Source organism: Microtus pennsylvanicus, chromosome 7 (genome assembly GCF_037038515.1).
Source record: "Microtus pennsylvanicus isolate mMicPen1 chromosome 7, mMicPen1.hap1, whole genome shotgun sequence".
NCBI classification, from domain to species: Eukaryota; Metazoa; Chordata; class Mammalia; order Rodentia; family Cricetidae; genus Microtus; species Microtus pennsylvanicus.
Window position 1 is genome coordinate 25,073,355 of NC_134585.1, and position 15,722 is coordinate 25,089,076.

At 36.9% G+C, this 15,722-nt stretch overlaps 1 protein-coding gene across 2 annotated transcripts in view; it reads right to left on the reverse strand.

Moving 5' to 3' along the window:
• Positions 1-15,722, reverse strand: part of LOC142854531 (E3 SUMO-protein ligase RanBP2) — a 56,625-nt gene that overhangs the window by 27,045 nt on the left and 13,858 nt on the right. For both annotated transcript variants that reach the window (XM_075980231.1, XM_075980232.1), the window contains exons 6-17: positions 15,284-15,429; positions 12,381-12,573; positions 9,846-9,933; positions 7,897-8,106; positions 6,051-6,232; positions 5,792-5,967; positions 5,514-5,637; positions 4,021-4,182; positions 3,695-3,832; positions 3,475-3,621; positions 1,952-2,131; positions 1,780-1,863 (exon numbers count right to left, since the gene is read on the reverse strand). In XM_075980231.1, the coding sequence (XP_075836346.1) occupies positions 1,780-1,863; positions 1,952-2,131; positions 3,475-3,621; positions 3,695-3,832; positions 4,021-4,182; positions 5,514-5,637; positions 5,792-5,967; positions 6,051-6,232; positions 7,897-8,106; positions 9,846-9,933; positions 12,381-12,573; positions 15,284-15,429 (1,830 nt within the window). The remainder of the gene's footprint in view (positions 1-1,779; positions 1,864-1,951; positions 2,132-3,474; positions 3,622-3,694; positions 3,833-4,020; positions 4,183-5,513; positions 5,638-5,791; positions 5,968-6,050; positions 6,233-7,896; positions 8,107-9,845; positions 9,934-12,380; positions 12,574-15,283; positions 15,430-15,722) is intronic.

Genomic DNA, 15,722 nt, shown 5'->3' on the forward strand with positions numbered 1-15,722 from the left:
ATAGATTAGATAGATGCAGAAAAAGATAGAACTGGTATCTGATCCTCCAAAATGTTTTCATACTCTCTCCTACCAGACAAGATGGCAGACACACCACTGCCTTCTACATAGATATCTTACTCAACCCAACCCCAGAAATTACAAAATTTCCTCTTGCAATTCTAACCAATGAATTTTTTTTTCTTTTGTTATTTTGTTTTTTGAGACAAGATTTCTCTGTGTAGCCCTGCCTGTCCTTGAACTCACTCTGTACACCAGACTGGCCTCAAACCCACCTGCCTCTGCTCCCAAATGCTGAGATTAAAAAGTGTGCAAGAAAAACCACCACCTGTTTTGCTTTGTTTTTTTCAAGAAATAAGAAATAATATCCAGATGACAGGTCAATTTTGAAAACAGCATGAAAATTCTCTGCCAAGGTATCTAACCAATTTATAACAATTGAGATCATATTTAAAAAAAAATCCTAGTATTATCTGCTCTCTTATTAGAGAAATGCTTAAGTGGAGTGGTAGCTCACATATATAATCCCAGCTTGAGGGAAAGCGAGCAGGAAAACTACAAGTCTGAGACCTTCCTATACTATAATTATGTTTCAAATACATAAACAACTCTTCCAAAGGTCTTGAGGTGAATTCCTAGCAACCATATGGTGGCTCACAACCATCTATAATGAGATTTGGTGCCCTCTTTTGGTTTACAAACACTATATGTAATAAATAAATAAATCTTTAAAAAAAATCTAATTGTTTAATAATTAACAACTAGAGTCAGAGTTCTGCATAGTACCCAGTTTTACAGGCTTACCAAGTAATGCTCCACTACATTTCCACAGCATATAATACGGAATGACTGAAACCTGTATACTGAAACTCTAATGTGTTATCATGGTTCATGTAACACATAATAACTGTACAAACTCAAAATTCTGTCACTTAACCAGTTTTCAAAGCTGAACAGTGCTGATTATACATACCATAATAATTGCCACATAGCAAAATGTCCTTAGTATAATATTGGGTATAGAAATAATTTAGCTCTTACCCAAAAAGCATTGGGGAAAAAAAAATCTGTAATTCTAAAATGAAGTCCCCCTAAATGCTACACTCTAATTAAACCATTCATATAAAAGCATTTAAACAGAAAATAATTAAGTTCAGACAATTTTTAAATTCCTTGTGATAAAGCTGACATACTTTAACAATGGCCACACTGAGAAAAGAATCCAGGGAAAAAGGTATGACAGTGCACAGCAGTACAAGTCAACCGTAGAGATCAACAGGAATCATACTGTTTTAGATAAAAGGTTTATCCACATCTCATATGGAAATAGATGTGTAAGTGATTTAGAAAATATGGTTAGAGTGAAGAGAGATGTAACAAAAAACAGGATATATAATTGATCTCTATAGAGTAGAGTAAGGGCATTTTGATCAACTGTAAGAAAGTAATGAACCAAAAAAACCAAAACAAAAAAAGAAAAAAAAAGCAAAGGGAAAAGAAAGGGAAAAAAAGGAAGGGGAAGGAGAAGGGGAAAGGAAGGAAAGGAAACAAAAAACTGGGCATGAGGGCTGAGGAGTGGTGGTGCACACCTTTGATCCTCGTACTTGGGAGGCAGGAGCAGGCAGATCTCTGAGTCCAAGGCCAGACTGGGCTACAGAGTGAGTGCAAGGTCTACACAGAGAAACTTAAAGGTGGAGGGGGGTTGGGAAGAGGGTCAGGAAATGATCAGAGAGAAAAATCATAGCGTAAGCGTTACATTTAGTCTAATTAAGTGGTTACCTTAATGGCCTCTACTTGCTGGCAGATCATTTTTAGTAAAGAATTTTGATCTTCTGCCCATCGAGGTGGTGTTTTTGGAGAATACTAAACATACAAATATACACACAATGTTAACAGTGTTTATGACATTTAGAAAAGAACATCACAATACAATAATTTCTTTTCTACTTGCCTTGTAACTTTTACTTGGTGACAGAGAATATTTGGTAGGAGACGGTGTAGAATGTTTCATCTCTGAATCTGCATTTCGCAAGCAACCATTTCTATAAAGAGTACCTCCTTCGCTGTAGTCTTCAAGTTCCTGCATAACTGAGTTCAGCATCTCTTTTACAGACTCAAGAGGAACAGGCAACTAAAAACAAAAGGTTTTAGTTTGCAAAAATATGACAAAATACGAACTTGGGAAATAAAGGATTCTATTTTATTAAACTGTTTGCACTTTCCTCTCTTCTTAGTTTGAGACAGGATCTCACCTTGTAGCCCAGGATACACTTGAATTCTCAGTCCTGCCTCAGCATTTTGTAAAAACTACATGTGGGCACCGCAGGACATCTTAACGAGCATTTTAATACATGTTAAGTTATACATATAAACAGAGTGTAGAATCTAAAGTCTAAGTTACTTCTAGTATCTCTGTAAGTCAAATTGATAAAGAAAAGTGAACTTAGGACGCTTTTCCATATGGACAAAGTTACCGATTCTTCTAAGATATTTTGAATAGAGTGAATATAGATGCTGAAATGCACCAGATAATATAAACCCTAATCTAAGAGCAGCAATAATGTTAATAAACAAAATACTCAGAAGGAAGGCTAAACATGAAACCAGTATGAGGGTGAACTGCTAACAGCTCAAGGAAACAAGAAAAAATACTCTGGTTTCACTTCACCAAAATAAGGAACTAAGCCAGGTGGTGGTGGCGCACACCTTTAATCCCAGCACTCGGGAGGCAGAGGCAGGCAGATCTCTGTGAGTCGAGGCCAGCCTGGTCTACAAGAGCTAGTTCCAGGACAGGAACCAAAAGCTACAGAGAGACCCTGTCTCGAAAAATAAAAAATAAAAAAATAAATAAAAAACAAAATAAGGAACTAGTCCTCAAGTTATTATATTCATTTTTATTACATGCCAAAATTACTGCCTATTTTAGAAACCAGTATGTACCTAGATAACAAAGTTTTATATTTTTTGGGTGTGTGTGTGTTGTTCATACTCACACATGCATGTGCAAAAATCTGTGCACACATGTGCATGTGGGCGTCAGAGGTTAATATCAAACATTTTCTTTGATTACCATCTCCACCTTGTATACCAAAGGATGGTCTCTCGCTGAATCTGGAGCTTCAGCTGGTCTAACTAGCAAACTTACTCACCTATTATGGCCTCCTGAGTACTGGAATTACAAATGGGGTGGGTCACGGCCACCTGGAATCTGCTTGTGTGCTGGGTGGTCATTCTTGGACCCTCGCACTTGTACAACTATCGTCCTAACCCCAACTGCCAAGTTTTTGCTGTTGTTATTTTTTAAAGAGATACCAAACCTAAGATAAAGTGTTAAGAATCAACACACATTCACGCTACACACAAGTCCCTGGTACATCTAATGCAAGGGATACTGAGAGATTTAAGAGTTACCAAAATATAAAACCTGGGCAGTTATCAATAATACTTAATTACAGAAAACAACCAACAACTTACTTTCTGAACCACAGAAATATTTGAATCACTGTCATCTAAAATCTTTATCAAGTAGTCCCTTGTCTTTCTCAGATAATTTTTGCATTCTTCTTGTTCTTCAGGAGACAGGGCATCATTTTCAATGTCTTCAGCTTTCCTGTGAAAAATCTACACAAGATACAATTAAGATTTTCAAAGCAAACAAACAAACAAAACGAAATTCAATTCCCACATCACTTACCAGTGCAAGATTCCAATAAGAAACTACATTTTTAATAGATTCAAAAGCAGTCATGGCGTCTTCTATATTTCCATTAACAGCATCCAATATAGCAAAGGTTATGTGTGCATCTTCTTCATAGCCTTCAATTTCAGATGCCTAAGAACATATACAACTGTTACTTAAACTGCTTCCAACCTACATGCTTTCCAGATTAAAATTTTTGTCAGCTACATGATTTAGGAAGCACCACTATCATTAAATAACAAGGCAATTTGCTGAAGTAGTTATTATCTATATGTGTATAAATTACATATGCAATAAATTTATTAAGAGTTTATTATTACCTGAATATCCACACTATGGAAATGTTTAAACAGAGGATCTATAGGTTCAGGAATGCTATTCTTCTTTCTGATCATCTTCAACAATGGTAAAACTTTCTTCCAATAATGAACACTTCTGCCTATGTATTCCCGTTGATCATAAAAAGAATTAAGACTGCTGCCCTAAAAGAGACAGTCAGAATTCCAAAACTTCACAAATAGTTTAGAGAAATGACAAAAAAAAAAAAAATCAAATCAAAATGAAATGGAACATCAAAAATTACTGCCTCTACTTGTTGTGGAATGTTATTTTAACTAGACAAAGATGTTACATTTGTTTATGTTGCAGAATATTTATGTGAAAATGTTACATTTGTTTTTGCTGCCTTTGTCAACAACTTAAAATATGTTACGCTTGTTTCACCCTGACTGTCTAAGGCACTTGATTGGTCTAATAAAGAGCTTAACTGACAGCAGCTAGGCAGAAATGAGATGGATGAGACTGGCCAGCAGAGAGTATAAATAGGAGAAATCTAGGCTCAGAGAGAGAATGTAGGATACATACAGCACCAGAAACAACCAGGCAGTTGCCAGCCAGTTAGACATGACAAGTAGTCAAAGTTATACCAGAAAAGAAAAGGTAAAAAAACTCCAAGGAAAAAGGTAGGAGAGAGAGAGAGAGAGAGAGAGAGAGAGAGAGAGAGAGAGAGAGAGAGAGAGAGAGAGAGAGAGAGAGAGATTATTTTAAGATAAAAGAGTTAGCCAGAAACGAGGCTAAGCTAGGCCAAGCATTCAAAATTAAGAATAAGTCTCCATGTCATGATTTGGGAGCTGGTTGGTGACCCAAAAGAAAAAGTCTAGTACATTTACTAATGAGTCGGCCCAGTCTATTTTTGAGAGTTGTCATTTTTTAAGGTGAACATGGTGATACACAACTGCAATCTTGGTACTTGGGATGCAGAGGTAATTGGATTAGTAGTTCAAGGTCTTCCTTGGCCACATAAGTCAAGGCTATGTGAAATCCTGTTCAATCCTCTCTGAAACAAACCTGCCATTTTTAGATAACCAAATCTGCCCGCGGAAGTAAGCCTTTGGTCAGAAAGCTAAACATCTACTTCTAATCTGGTACATAGCACATACTAAGTAGTAGGCAGTATTTTACTAAACATCTACTTCTAATCTGGTACATAGCACATACTAAGTAGTAGGTAGTATTTTACTCATCACTTATGTGTAAGTGTATTAATTTATTATGGAAAAGGAATTTTGTTTAGAGGCAATGATTTTTTTTCTGTTGGGTTGGTTGATTGGCTGGGTGGTTGGTTGGTTTTTTGAGACAGGGTTTCTCTGTACAATAGCCCTGGCTATTCTAGAACTCAATTTGTAGGCGAGGATGGCCTTGAACTGCCTGCCTCTGCCACTGGAGGTAAGTCATATTTTGAAAGAAAGGAAAAAAAGGAAAGGAAGGAAAGGAAAGAAGAATGACACACACACACACACTTCATTGCACTCACTGTTTTCTGAAGACACTGCGCCCAATGCACAAGTAGAGCAGGTTGAAGGCCATGTTTTTCCTGGCCTCTCAGAGTGTTTATTTCACGCTGAACAAGAAGTCGCAATTTTGCTGACGTTCCAGGTCTATAAAAGTTTAATAGAACTACTTTAAAGAAACGCAGCTCAACATTTACCAAATATGCTGTCATATGACAAATAAAACCTTCCCATGAATTAATTAGATCCCTAGTAAAACCCAGGTCATAAGTTAAAGGATCACTATTCTTTTACTACTCACACTGCCTTTCTGTGAATCAGAGTACAAACTGCATCCCACCAGGATTTCTGTCTCTCTGTATAAAGCTGTCTGCAGACAGGAAGTGGCAAACACAGTGGATGATACAAAGTGTGATGAGAATTACACTTCTCCTTTAACTGTAAATGGCTGGTATATATAACTCCAAGTAAGAATACCTGTTTCAATTTTAAAAAATGGCGAGTTAGTAAAACAAATTACAAACACTCGAAATATTTAATCGATTATAATCATTGCTTACTTCAAGATCTAAAATACATATTGATTCCGGTGCATTTGTTTCAAGCCTTGAAGTTTCCTGAGGCAAATGATGAAAGAGCTGTTTTAGCCATTTTCGAATTGCTGGTAAGATAGGAAGTGAATTCCATTGTAAGCCAAGCCAGGTAAGGTGCTGGAGACTACCATTATGTGCTCGAATGGCACCTGAAACAAAGGGGAAAACTGACCATGTACATTTTCTTTGGGTCTTTAGCTTGCCAAAATAAACAATTAAACCAACATTAAACTTAACTACAAACTGCTGTTTCAAACCTGAGAACTAGATATAGCAAAATTTCACATTCTTATTAAATGCATTACACTTTATAAAATTTTGTTTGATTTGCTTTGGATTTAAGACAAGGGTTTCTGTTATAGCCCTAGCTGTCCTGGAACTTACTCTGTGGCCTCGATCCACTTGCCTCTTCCTCCTGAGTGCTGGGATTAAAGAAGTGTGCCACTACACCCAGCTACACTTTATAAATTTTAATAAGAAAAGGTAAATAAGAAAGTTCCATGCCATCTGAGAAAATAAGAGTCATCAGTCAATCAATCAATAAATCATTTTTAAAAACAATAAAAGAAACCTGACAAAACAAGTAAATAATTCCTACTTTATAAAAATTTTGGAAAGATGTTCCTTTCATTAAGAAGTCATTAAGTAACAATGAAATACCATATTAACTTATGAGCATAGCAAAAAGCATTTTTTCATCTACAAGAAATGTAATACTGAAAAAGTTATGGGCTTCTGGAAGTAAGGAGAGCTCAAGTTTTCCAGAAATGCTAGCATTATAGCAATCTGCAAGAGACAAAGGTAGTAAGTAAGTACTTATCTATCTCAGTAATTTCAGTTTTAGGAATCTCCAAGGAATTAATTTTAAACCATATTCTATCTCATATACTATCTACTAATGAAGTTCTCTCATATGCTTCCCTTTGTGATCATAACTGCATAGCCATAAGGATGAAGTACTTCAGGTTATTTAATGTGTACTAAAGAGGTAGAACCTTTTCAGTAAAAAGTCAGTGAAATAGGTCATCTATGATGAACTGGTACAACGAGAAGAGGCTAATAGCACAACTGTCCACATGGACATTCATTCCAGCAAAGTGGTTGTCACTGGGCTAAAAGCTTGACAAAGATTATCAAAAAATAATCCTAGAACATAAGCCAAATCTTGGCAAGTAGAAAAAGACAAGGGAAGAAAACAATTGGGAAAACGCAGGAAATGAAAAACGTTACATACAACTTTCATTAAAAACATGGTTAAATGATGCCGGGCATGGTAGTGAATAACTTTAATCTCAGCACTTGGGAAGCAGAGGCAGGTGGATCTCTATGATTGTGAGGCCATCACTGTATACATAGCTAATTCTAGGCCAGACCAAGCAAGGCTACGTAGTGAGACTCTGTCTCAAAACCAAACAAAAAGATCCTATTTAAATAAAAAAGTTCTCAGTATTATTATATTATTTTAGTAGTACAAAAAACAAATTGAATGCTGAATGGTTCAAAGTACATAGCAAATATAGATAGATAGATAGATGGATGGATGGATGGATGGATGGATGGATGGACGGACGGACGGACGGACGGACGGACGGACAGACAGATAGACAGAGAGAGATAGAGATACATACATCATACAGGATAGAAAATTCACAAAGCAGCAAGAAATATAAAGAAAAAGTAAGTGTCATCTATACATAGACTTTTTAACTTCCACCTCCTGCCAAAATAAACCTGGGAAGAATTCAAAAAATATTAAGACTATGAACCTTTCAGGTATAAATGAAGAGCATTTCCTTTGAAATGTACAACTTACCAGTATCATATCTAGCCAAGTCATCAGGGTCTGGTACTTGTCCATTAAGGTTTCCAATATCATCATTACCAAGGAAAGATCTATCCTTGGATGATGGACTGGAAAACAGGGCATCACAGAGAGCAGACTGGCCACTTTTATTAGCAAAAGATTCCACAACTTCCTTTAAAAAGTCTTGCTTGCCACGACTTAAATTTAACAACATGTGCCCTAAAAAAACAATTTTTTACATCATTTTATGATGAAACACCAATTTAATTTGCTCACATTTCTTAATCATTTCATTGAAACACCCAAGAAGGAAATAATACAATTATCACCGACCTCATCTTCCAAGTCCCAAATCACAGCTGGTCAAGAAAAATGGTACTTTATAGAAAACAAACAAAATATAGGTCTCACAGTATCTGTGTCTACATAATAAAGTAAAACAAAAGGGGGGAGACAAAATGTATTAAAAAATGCTAAAGGAATTTGCATTCTAGAAAAGTATAGGATTTAAGTGCCCCTCAGACAACAGCTCTGGCCTGATGTAATCATGGCTAGAACCACCTTCTCAGACTCCTGATGTTTTGAAACAGTTTTAAGGCAGTGCCTATCTCCAGCTCTACTGATAGAAATTTTTTTTTAAATATTTATTTATTAATTATGTATACAATATTCTGTCTGTGTGTATGCCTGCAGGCCAGAAGAGGGCACCAGACCCCATTACAGATGGTTGTGAGCCACCATGTGGTTGCTGGGAATTGAACTCAGGACCTTTGGAAGAACAGGCAATGCTCTTAACCTCTGAGCCATCTCTCCAGCCCCCTGATAGAAATTTCTTATTGGAATTTTAGAGTTAACGACTTGTTTCAAGAGCTGGAGAGAATGCTCAGTGGTTAAGAGCAATGGTTGCTCTTCCAGGAGTCCTGAGTTCAATACCCAGCAACCACAGGGTGGTTCACAACCATGTGTAATGGGATCTGATGCCCTCTTCTGCCATGCAGGCATATATACAGATAGAGCACTGATACACATAAAATAAATACATTAAGTTTTTTTTAAAAAGGATTTGTTTCAAACTACTAATTGAATTAAGAACTATTACATACTATACCATGGGTGGACCTTGAAAAACATACTATGGGAAAAATATAGTGACAACCCCCCCCCCCACTTTATATCATTCCATTTAGGCAATTAAAGACTATCCCTAAAGTCCAGTGTTTACAAGCAGTGGTGTTAAATGGGCAGCAAATGATATCTAGCTACAGAAATGATTTCACGCACTAAAGATGGATGCTCTAGCATCTACACAAACAAGTTATCACCACTTGGAAGCAAAGTTAAGTAGGTTCTAATTGGTTTTTTGGCTGTTGTTTTGTTTCAAGATAGGGTTTCTCTGTGTAACATTCTTGGCTGTCCTGGATCTCTCCTTGTAGACCAGGTTGACCTCTGCCTCCCAAGTGCTGGGATTACAGGCATATGCCACCACTGCCCAGCCTAAGTAGGTTCTAATTTAAAATGCAATGGGGATTGGGGATTTAGCTCCATGACAGAGTGCTTGCCTATCAAGTACCATGTCCCAAGTTCAGTCCTCACTCACCTCCCCCATGTAGCAATTTGGTTGTGTTTTTTCCCTAATCCCTGCCATACTACCTTTAACTAATATGGCAAAAATAACAAGTAATTATAAAAGATTATCTCTGAATACTAGAAAGACTTTAAGTTAAGGAGCCTAATAAAAGTTCAGATCTTGCATAGCAAGATGGCTCAGCTATTAAGGGCACTTGCCGCCAAGGACCTGAGTTCAAACCCCAGAACCCACACGGTAAAGAGAGATCATCTCCTGAGTGATGTACAGTGAGTGAGTACATGCACAACTCAACTCAAACAACAAACTCAAATACAATCATTTTTAAGTTTTTACCATTTTAGAATTTAATCAGTTAAAATTGTATCGTTACCTGATTGGCTAAGTCGATCATGGGCCATCGTTTCCAGTAGATTTTGTCCAGCTTCTCCTTTTATTAATTTAACCTTTGGTCTTGGAATCTGACAATTTTAAAATAAAAATTCAATATCTCTATTTCCAACAGTCTGATGTTCTTTTCCATACTACTTTTTAAAAATGGCCAGTTAATAATTAAACTTAATTGGACAAAGGCTGACAAGAAATTTATGTACTCTATTAAGAAAAAGTACAAAGATTACTTACGCTTATATTCGGGAGTAGCAGATTTAGCAGAAGAATCTGCTTTGAGTTCAAGGCCTGTCTGGGCTATACATGGTCTTTTAGGCAAATCAGAGCTATAAAAGATCTTGTCAAACACCTACAACCCAGTGAATGTGGAGAAGCAGAGCTGGTACCTAACTAGATCCTTAGCCCCTAAGGACTAGTATTGACAATACTGGGAAGATACTCTTCACATTAAAAGGAGAAAGGTAAACACCAACCCAACCACACCCTTCCATCTACTATGGTCAACTTGTCTGCAAGATTCACTGGTACAAGAGTGGTGGTATAAAGCTTGTGGGAGTAACCAGCCAATAACTGATTTGACTTAAGGCCCACTCCATGAAATGGAACCCATTAACAATGCTGCTTGGGTAACCAAAACCCTGAGATTAAACAGGCAAGTGATCTATGGAAAAACCACATATTACTACTGTTCTGCTAAAGAAATGTTGCAATAAAATGACTCCTATACTATTTCCTTGCATGGCTTAACTAACATCAGAGCAGCTTTCTCCTGTAGCAGACAAGAACAAACACATAGACCCACAGCCAGGTAATATGCAGAGAGTGAAAAACCTTGGAACAAAAGAGATGTCTCCATCAAATCCCTCCCCTCAGGACTCGGGGAACACTGTAGAAGAGGGGGCAGAAAGAGTTTAAGAGGGGATAGAGGACACCAAGGAATCAAAGTCTTCTAGACACAGCAGAGCTGGTGCACATATGAACTCAAGAAGCTGTGACACATGCAAGGAGCTGTATGGGTCTGTACCACATGGGCTGCTAGACCTCAGAGTGGACAAACATCCCATTCCTGACTCAGAAGCTATCTCCACTTGACTGACATTTACTTGCAAATGAAATATTCATTTCCTCAAAGGGAGTCTCAATGGAGAAACAAACCACTTTTCCCCTCAATACCAGATAGGGTTTCTCTGTGTAGCCCTGGCTAACCTGGAACTCAGTCTGTAGACCAGGCTGATTTCGAACTCAAGAAATCTGGCAGCCTCTTCCTCCTGAGTGCTGGGATTAAAGGTGTGTGCCACCACCGTCACTATCATCCAGTTAAACAAACTACTCTTAAGGATAGGCCCCATACTCAGCAGTAGGCACAAAATAAACTCAAGGACATCTTTGGAGGTTCTTTGTCTTACAATATTAAGTCAGGGCAGTTTTGTGTTTCTTTTTTCTGCCTTACAGGTCCTTTGCATTTGGGGTTTTTGAGATTCCTAAGTGTGCAAACATGTGTCTCCACATCTATACACGCTTCTTGTGCTTTTTCTTTGGCTCTTTTTCATTTGGTTTTATCATATTCCAATTTGTTTGTTTTTGTTTATCTTACTATTACTCCTTAGATGCCTGCTTGTTTTCTAATAAAGACAGAAAGTGTGTGGATCAAGATGGGAAAAAAGATAGGGAGGAACTGGGGAAACAGTAATATGAATATATTATATGAAAAATACTTTCTATAAAAGAAAAAAAGATCCTGTCACCCCCCGCCAAAAAAAAAAAAAAAAAAAAACACAAGAGATGGAGAGAGGAAGGGCAGGGGAGGGGAAAGGGGGAAAGAGAGAACAAAGATAGGAGCAAAAGGGGGAGGGGATTTGTGAAGGAGAGGGGACAGAAAGAGGAAGATATGGGAGGGCAAAGATGGAGGTGGAAAAGAGGGAGGTAGAAAAGGAGAAGAGAGAAAAAAAGAGGAAGTGTGAGGGAGGAAGGGAGGGAAGGATATCCGTCCTATATATAACTCTTTGAATCAACTTGACCCACATTTAAAATTTCATCTTTAGGGGCTGGAGAGATGAATCAACAGTTAAGACCACTGGCTGCCATTCCAAAGGACCTGGATTCAATTTTCAACATCCACATGGCAGCTCTCAGCTGTTGTAACTCTAGTTCCAAGGACTCTGACACCCTCATACAGATATATATGTAAGTATAACACCAATGCACATTAAATAAAATAATAATAAATAAAATTTATCTTTAATATTATATTCACAGATATGGCCAAGTTTATAGATCAAACTCTTCAAAATGATCTCCAAATAAATGAGACCACTAAATACTGTCCACAAGAATGTATCCACACCTGTTTCACCAGTCTAAACAGTATGCTCACCTTGCTTTAGCTATTCAAACTGACTTTTATCTTTCACACAATGTTTATTCACATATTTTTATTACTCACTGGGACACACCTCTATGAGAAAAACGATAAAGTCTTTTTGAAATGACACTGCACCCCAAACTGAAAAAGGCTTACCTGAAAAGCTATGAGATAGCACAATGCAGCCAGCTCAGAGAGAGCTCGCCACTGGATGTCACTGTGCTGACCCATCTTCAAAAGTAGAGAGCCAACATGCATGTAGAAATGTCCTTTCGTTTCTAGGAAAGTAGCTGAGAGCTTATCATTTCCACCCACAGAAGATTTCACAGACAGAAGAGCACTATCAAAACTGTAAGATCAAAAGAGTAAACAGGTACTCTATATACCACACTATGGTGATTTTAAAGAGTAAACAGGTACTCTATATACCACACTATGGTGATTTTAAAAAGTAAACAGGTACTCTATATACCACACTATGGTGATTTTAAAGAGTAAACAGATACTCTATATACCACACTATGGCTATTTTAAAGAGTAAACAGGTACTCTATATACCACACTATGGCTATTTTAAAGAGTAAACAGGTACTCTATATACCACACTATGGTGATTTTAAAGAGTAAACAGGTACTCTATATACCACACTATAGTGATTTTAAAGCACACCTTGCACATTCACACTATGACCCTTCACAGATGAAGCACCCTGGAGGCTAGTCACAGATCAAACACTAGTGGGAATTTTCACCCAGCAGTTACAATACTTCAATCTTAAACACATTCTACATGATATCCTACTGCAAAATAGTTATTAATCACAAAAAAGATATGAATCAAATTAAAATGACAGATAAAATGTGAATATTTAATGGTAAATGAGGACAACACAGTTCAGAAATTATTTTTATTTTATATTCTATTTAACATTTTGAAATCTAATAACCAAGCTTTAGAAGCCTACCACTGTGTGAAGGATTACTCTTATCCTAAGTATTAAGGCTTATCATAAGAAATCAACAGATTTTCTAACAAATAAGGTCTGAGGATTTCTATGAGTTCTCAAAGACCTCTTAAGGGGAATCTCTGAGTTTAAACCTATTTTTGTAGTAATAATACTAAGAAACAGGAAATGCTTTGCGCCCTTTATACTCAGTTTCTCATACATATATAAATGAATTTTATAGACTTCAGATGAAACATACAGAATGACATCCTTGAGAATCTACTTGTGTTCAATTGAGACAGATGCTACAAAAATGTAAAATAATGCCTCATTTTCAAGTTTTATTTAAAAAACTCTTACTTTTCATAAACACTGTTACTGTTATAAGCTTATTTGTTTTCATGAATTAAGTATTTTTCAGCAACCCTTTACTTTCAGAGTTTTGGGGGTTTTTTGCATTTTTTTTTTAAAGACAGGGTTTCTCTGCGTTGACCTGTCCTGAAATTTGCTCTGTAGACCAGGCTGGCCTCAAACTCAGGGATCTGCCTGCTTCAGTCTCCCAATCCACAAAAACCCAACAATCCTTTACGTTTTTTTTTCCTTTTTTTCTTTCTTTCTTTTTATTTTATTTATTTATTTAATTTTTTTTGGCCTTTTGAGATAAGGTTTCTCTGCATAGCCCTGGCTGTCCTGGAACTCAGTCTGTAGTACTGGCTGGCCTCAAACTAAGAGACCTGCCTAACTTTGCATCCCTAATGCTAGGACTAAAGGCATGTGCCACCACCACCTAGCCAATCCTCTACTTTCAAAGGCAAGCAGTGGTCCATATACAAATCTAAGTGATGCTTTTATAATATGAAATTTGATTAATAAAAATAAAAAAATAAAAAGAACCCAGTGGCAGTGGCACACACCTTTATTTTCAGCACTTGGGAGGCAGAGGCAGGCGGATCTCTGTGACTTCAAAGTCAGCCTGGTCTATACAGTGAGTTCCAGGACTGCCAGGGCTGTTAACACAGAGAAAAACTGTCTCAACAAAACAAAACAAAACAAACAAACAAAATAAGTTTATTCATTATATTTGAATTCCTTTGTTTCTAAGCCAAATGTTTTCTGAAATAGTAGTGATGCTAAATGCTTATACTAGCAAATCTGAACCTAGTCAATGAACAAAAAAGAACTTTGTTACGTAGCTTTTACTCAAAATTGCCACGTTAAAAATAAAATGGGGGGGGGACTAGATAGATGACTCAGAGTTTAAGAGCACTGGCTGCTCTTCCAGAGGTCCTGAGTTCAATTCCCAGCAACCACATGGTGGCTCACAACCATCTATAGTGAGGTCTGGTGCCCTCTTCTGGCGTGCAGGCATACATGCAGGCAGAACACACATATAATAAATAAATAAAATAAAATAATTAAAAAAAAATGTGGCTGGGCAGTGGTGGTGCTGTATTTAATCCCAGCACTTGAAAGGCAGAGGCAAGCATATCTCTGTGAGTTCAAGGCCAGCCTGGTTTACAGAGTACGTTCCAGGGGAGGTTCCAAAGCAAAACAGAGAAACCCTGTCTCAAAAAAATAAATCAGTCAATCAAAATAAATAAATACATTAAATTAAATCAAACATTATACTCCAGAACATTCATTTTAATGTTGAACTATTAATCATGACAAAAGAGAATATTAAACTAGAAGGCTAATTTTCAGAGAGTTACTGTAAGAATTTTCTAGGGAGGGCAATACAGGTCAAAGGACAAAGGCATTTATAGCCAAGCCTGGTGAGTTCATTCCCTGGGACCCACAAAAATGAAAGGGGCAGAACTAAATCCTGTAAATTATCCCCAACCTCAACACTTGCACTATGGCATATGACACCACATATATAAGAGAACGTAATTTTAAAATTACAAAAAAGTTCCCTAAAAATAAGTTGTATAGAATTATATAGCATTTCCATAAAAGTATAATCTCAAGTGTTTTATCGTATGAGCATAGGTAAACTAGAGGAATGTTAATGATGTAAACAAACCTAGACCAATTAGTACAAAAAAAAAGGAAATCTGTCACGTGGCTAAGTGTGTCCATGCGCACACTTACAGTCTCTCAACAACATACCTTTCCAGTAGCTCTCTGCTCTCCTGCACATCTCTGGCAGAAAGTGTGAGAAGCATAAGGTTAGCGTAGGCTAGAAGTAAGTCTTTACTGGTGGCTCTCCAAGTACTTTTATCGGAATCCAAACACTGCAGAGACTCCAAATATTCCTATTGTTTTAGAAAAACAATAAATCTTTCTAAATCTTTAACAGATTTTAAAAAACTGACCAGTATGCTACAAAAATCTTTGGTCCATTATTACTATAACTATAAAAATAGCAATGTTTACACTGGCCTTATAAATAAAAATACCAAATATACACACAGAGACACACACACACATTTATTATCCCAGTCTATCCAAATTTTCATTTTATAGTTGTGCTCTATTGATGAAAGAAATTTAAATGTTGAAGAACACTTAAATATGAAGGAATGTATGGTAACTATCCATCTAGAAA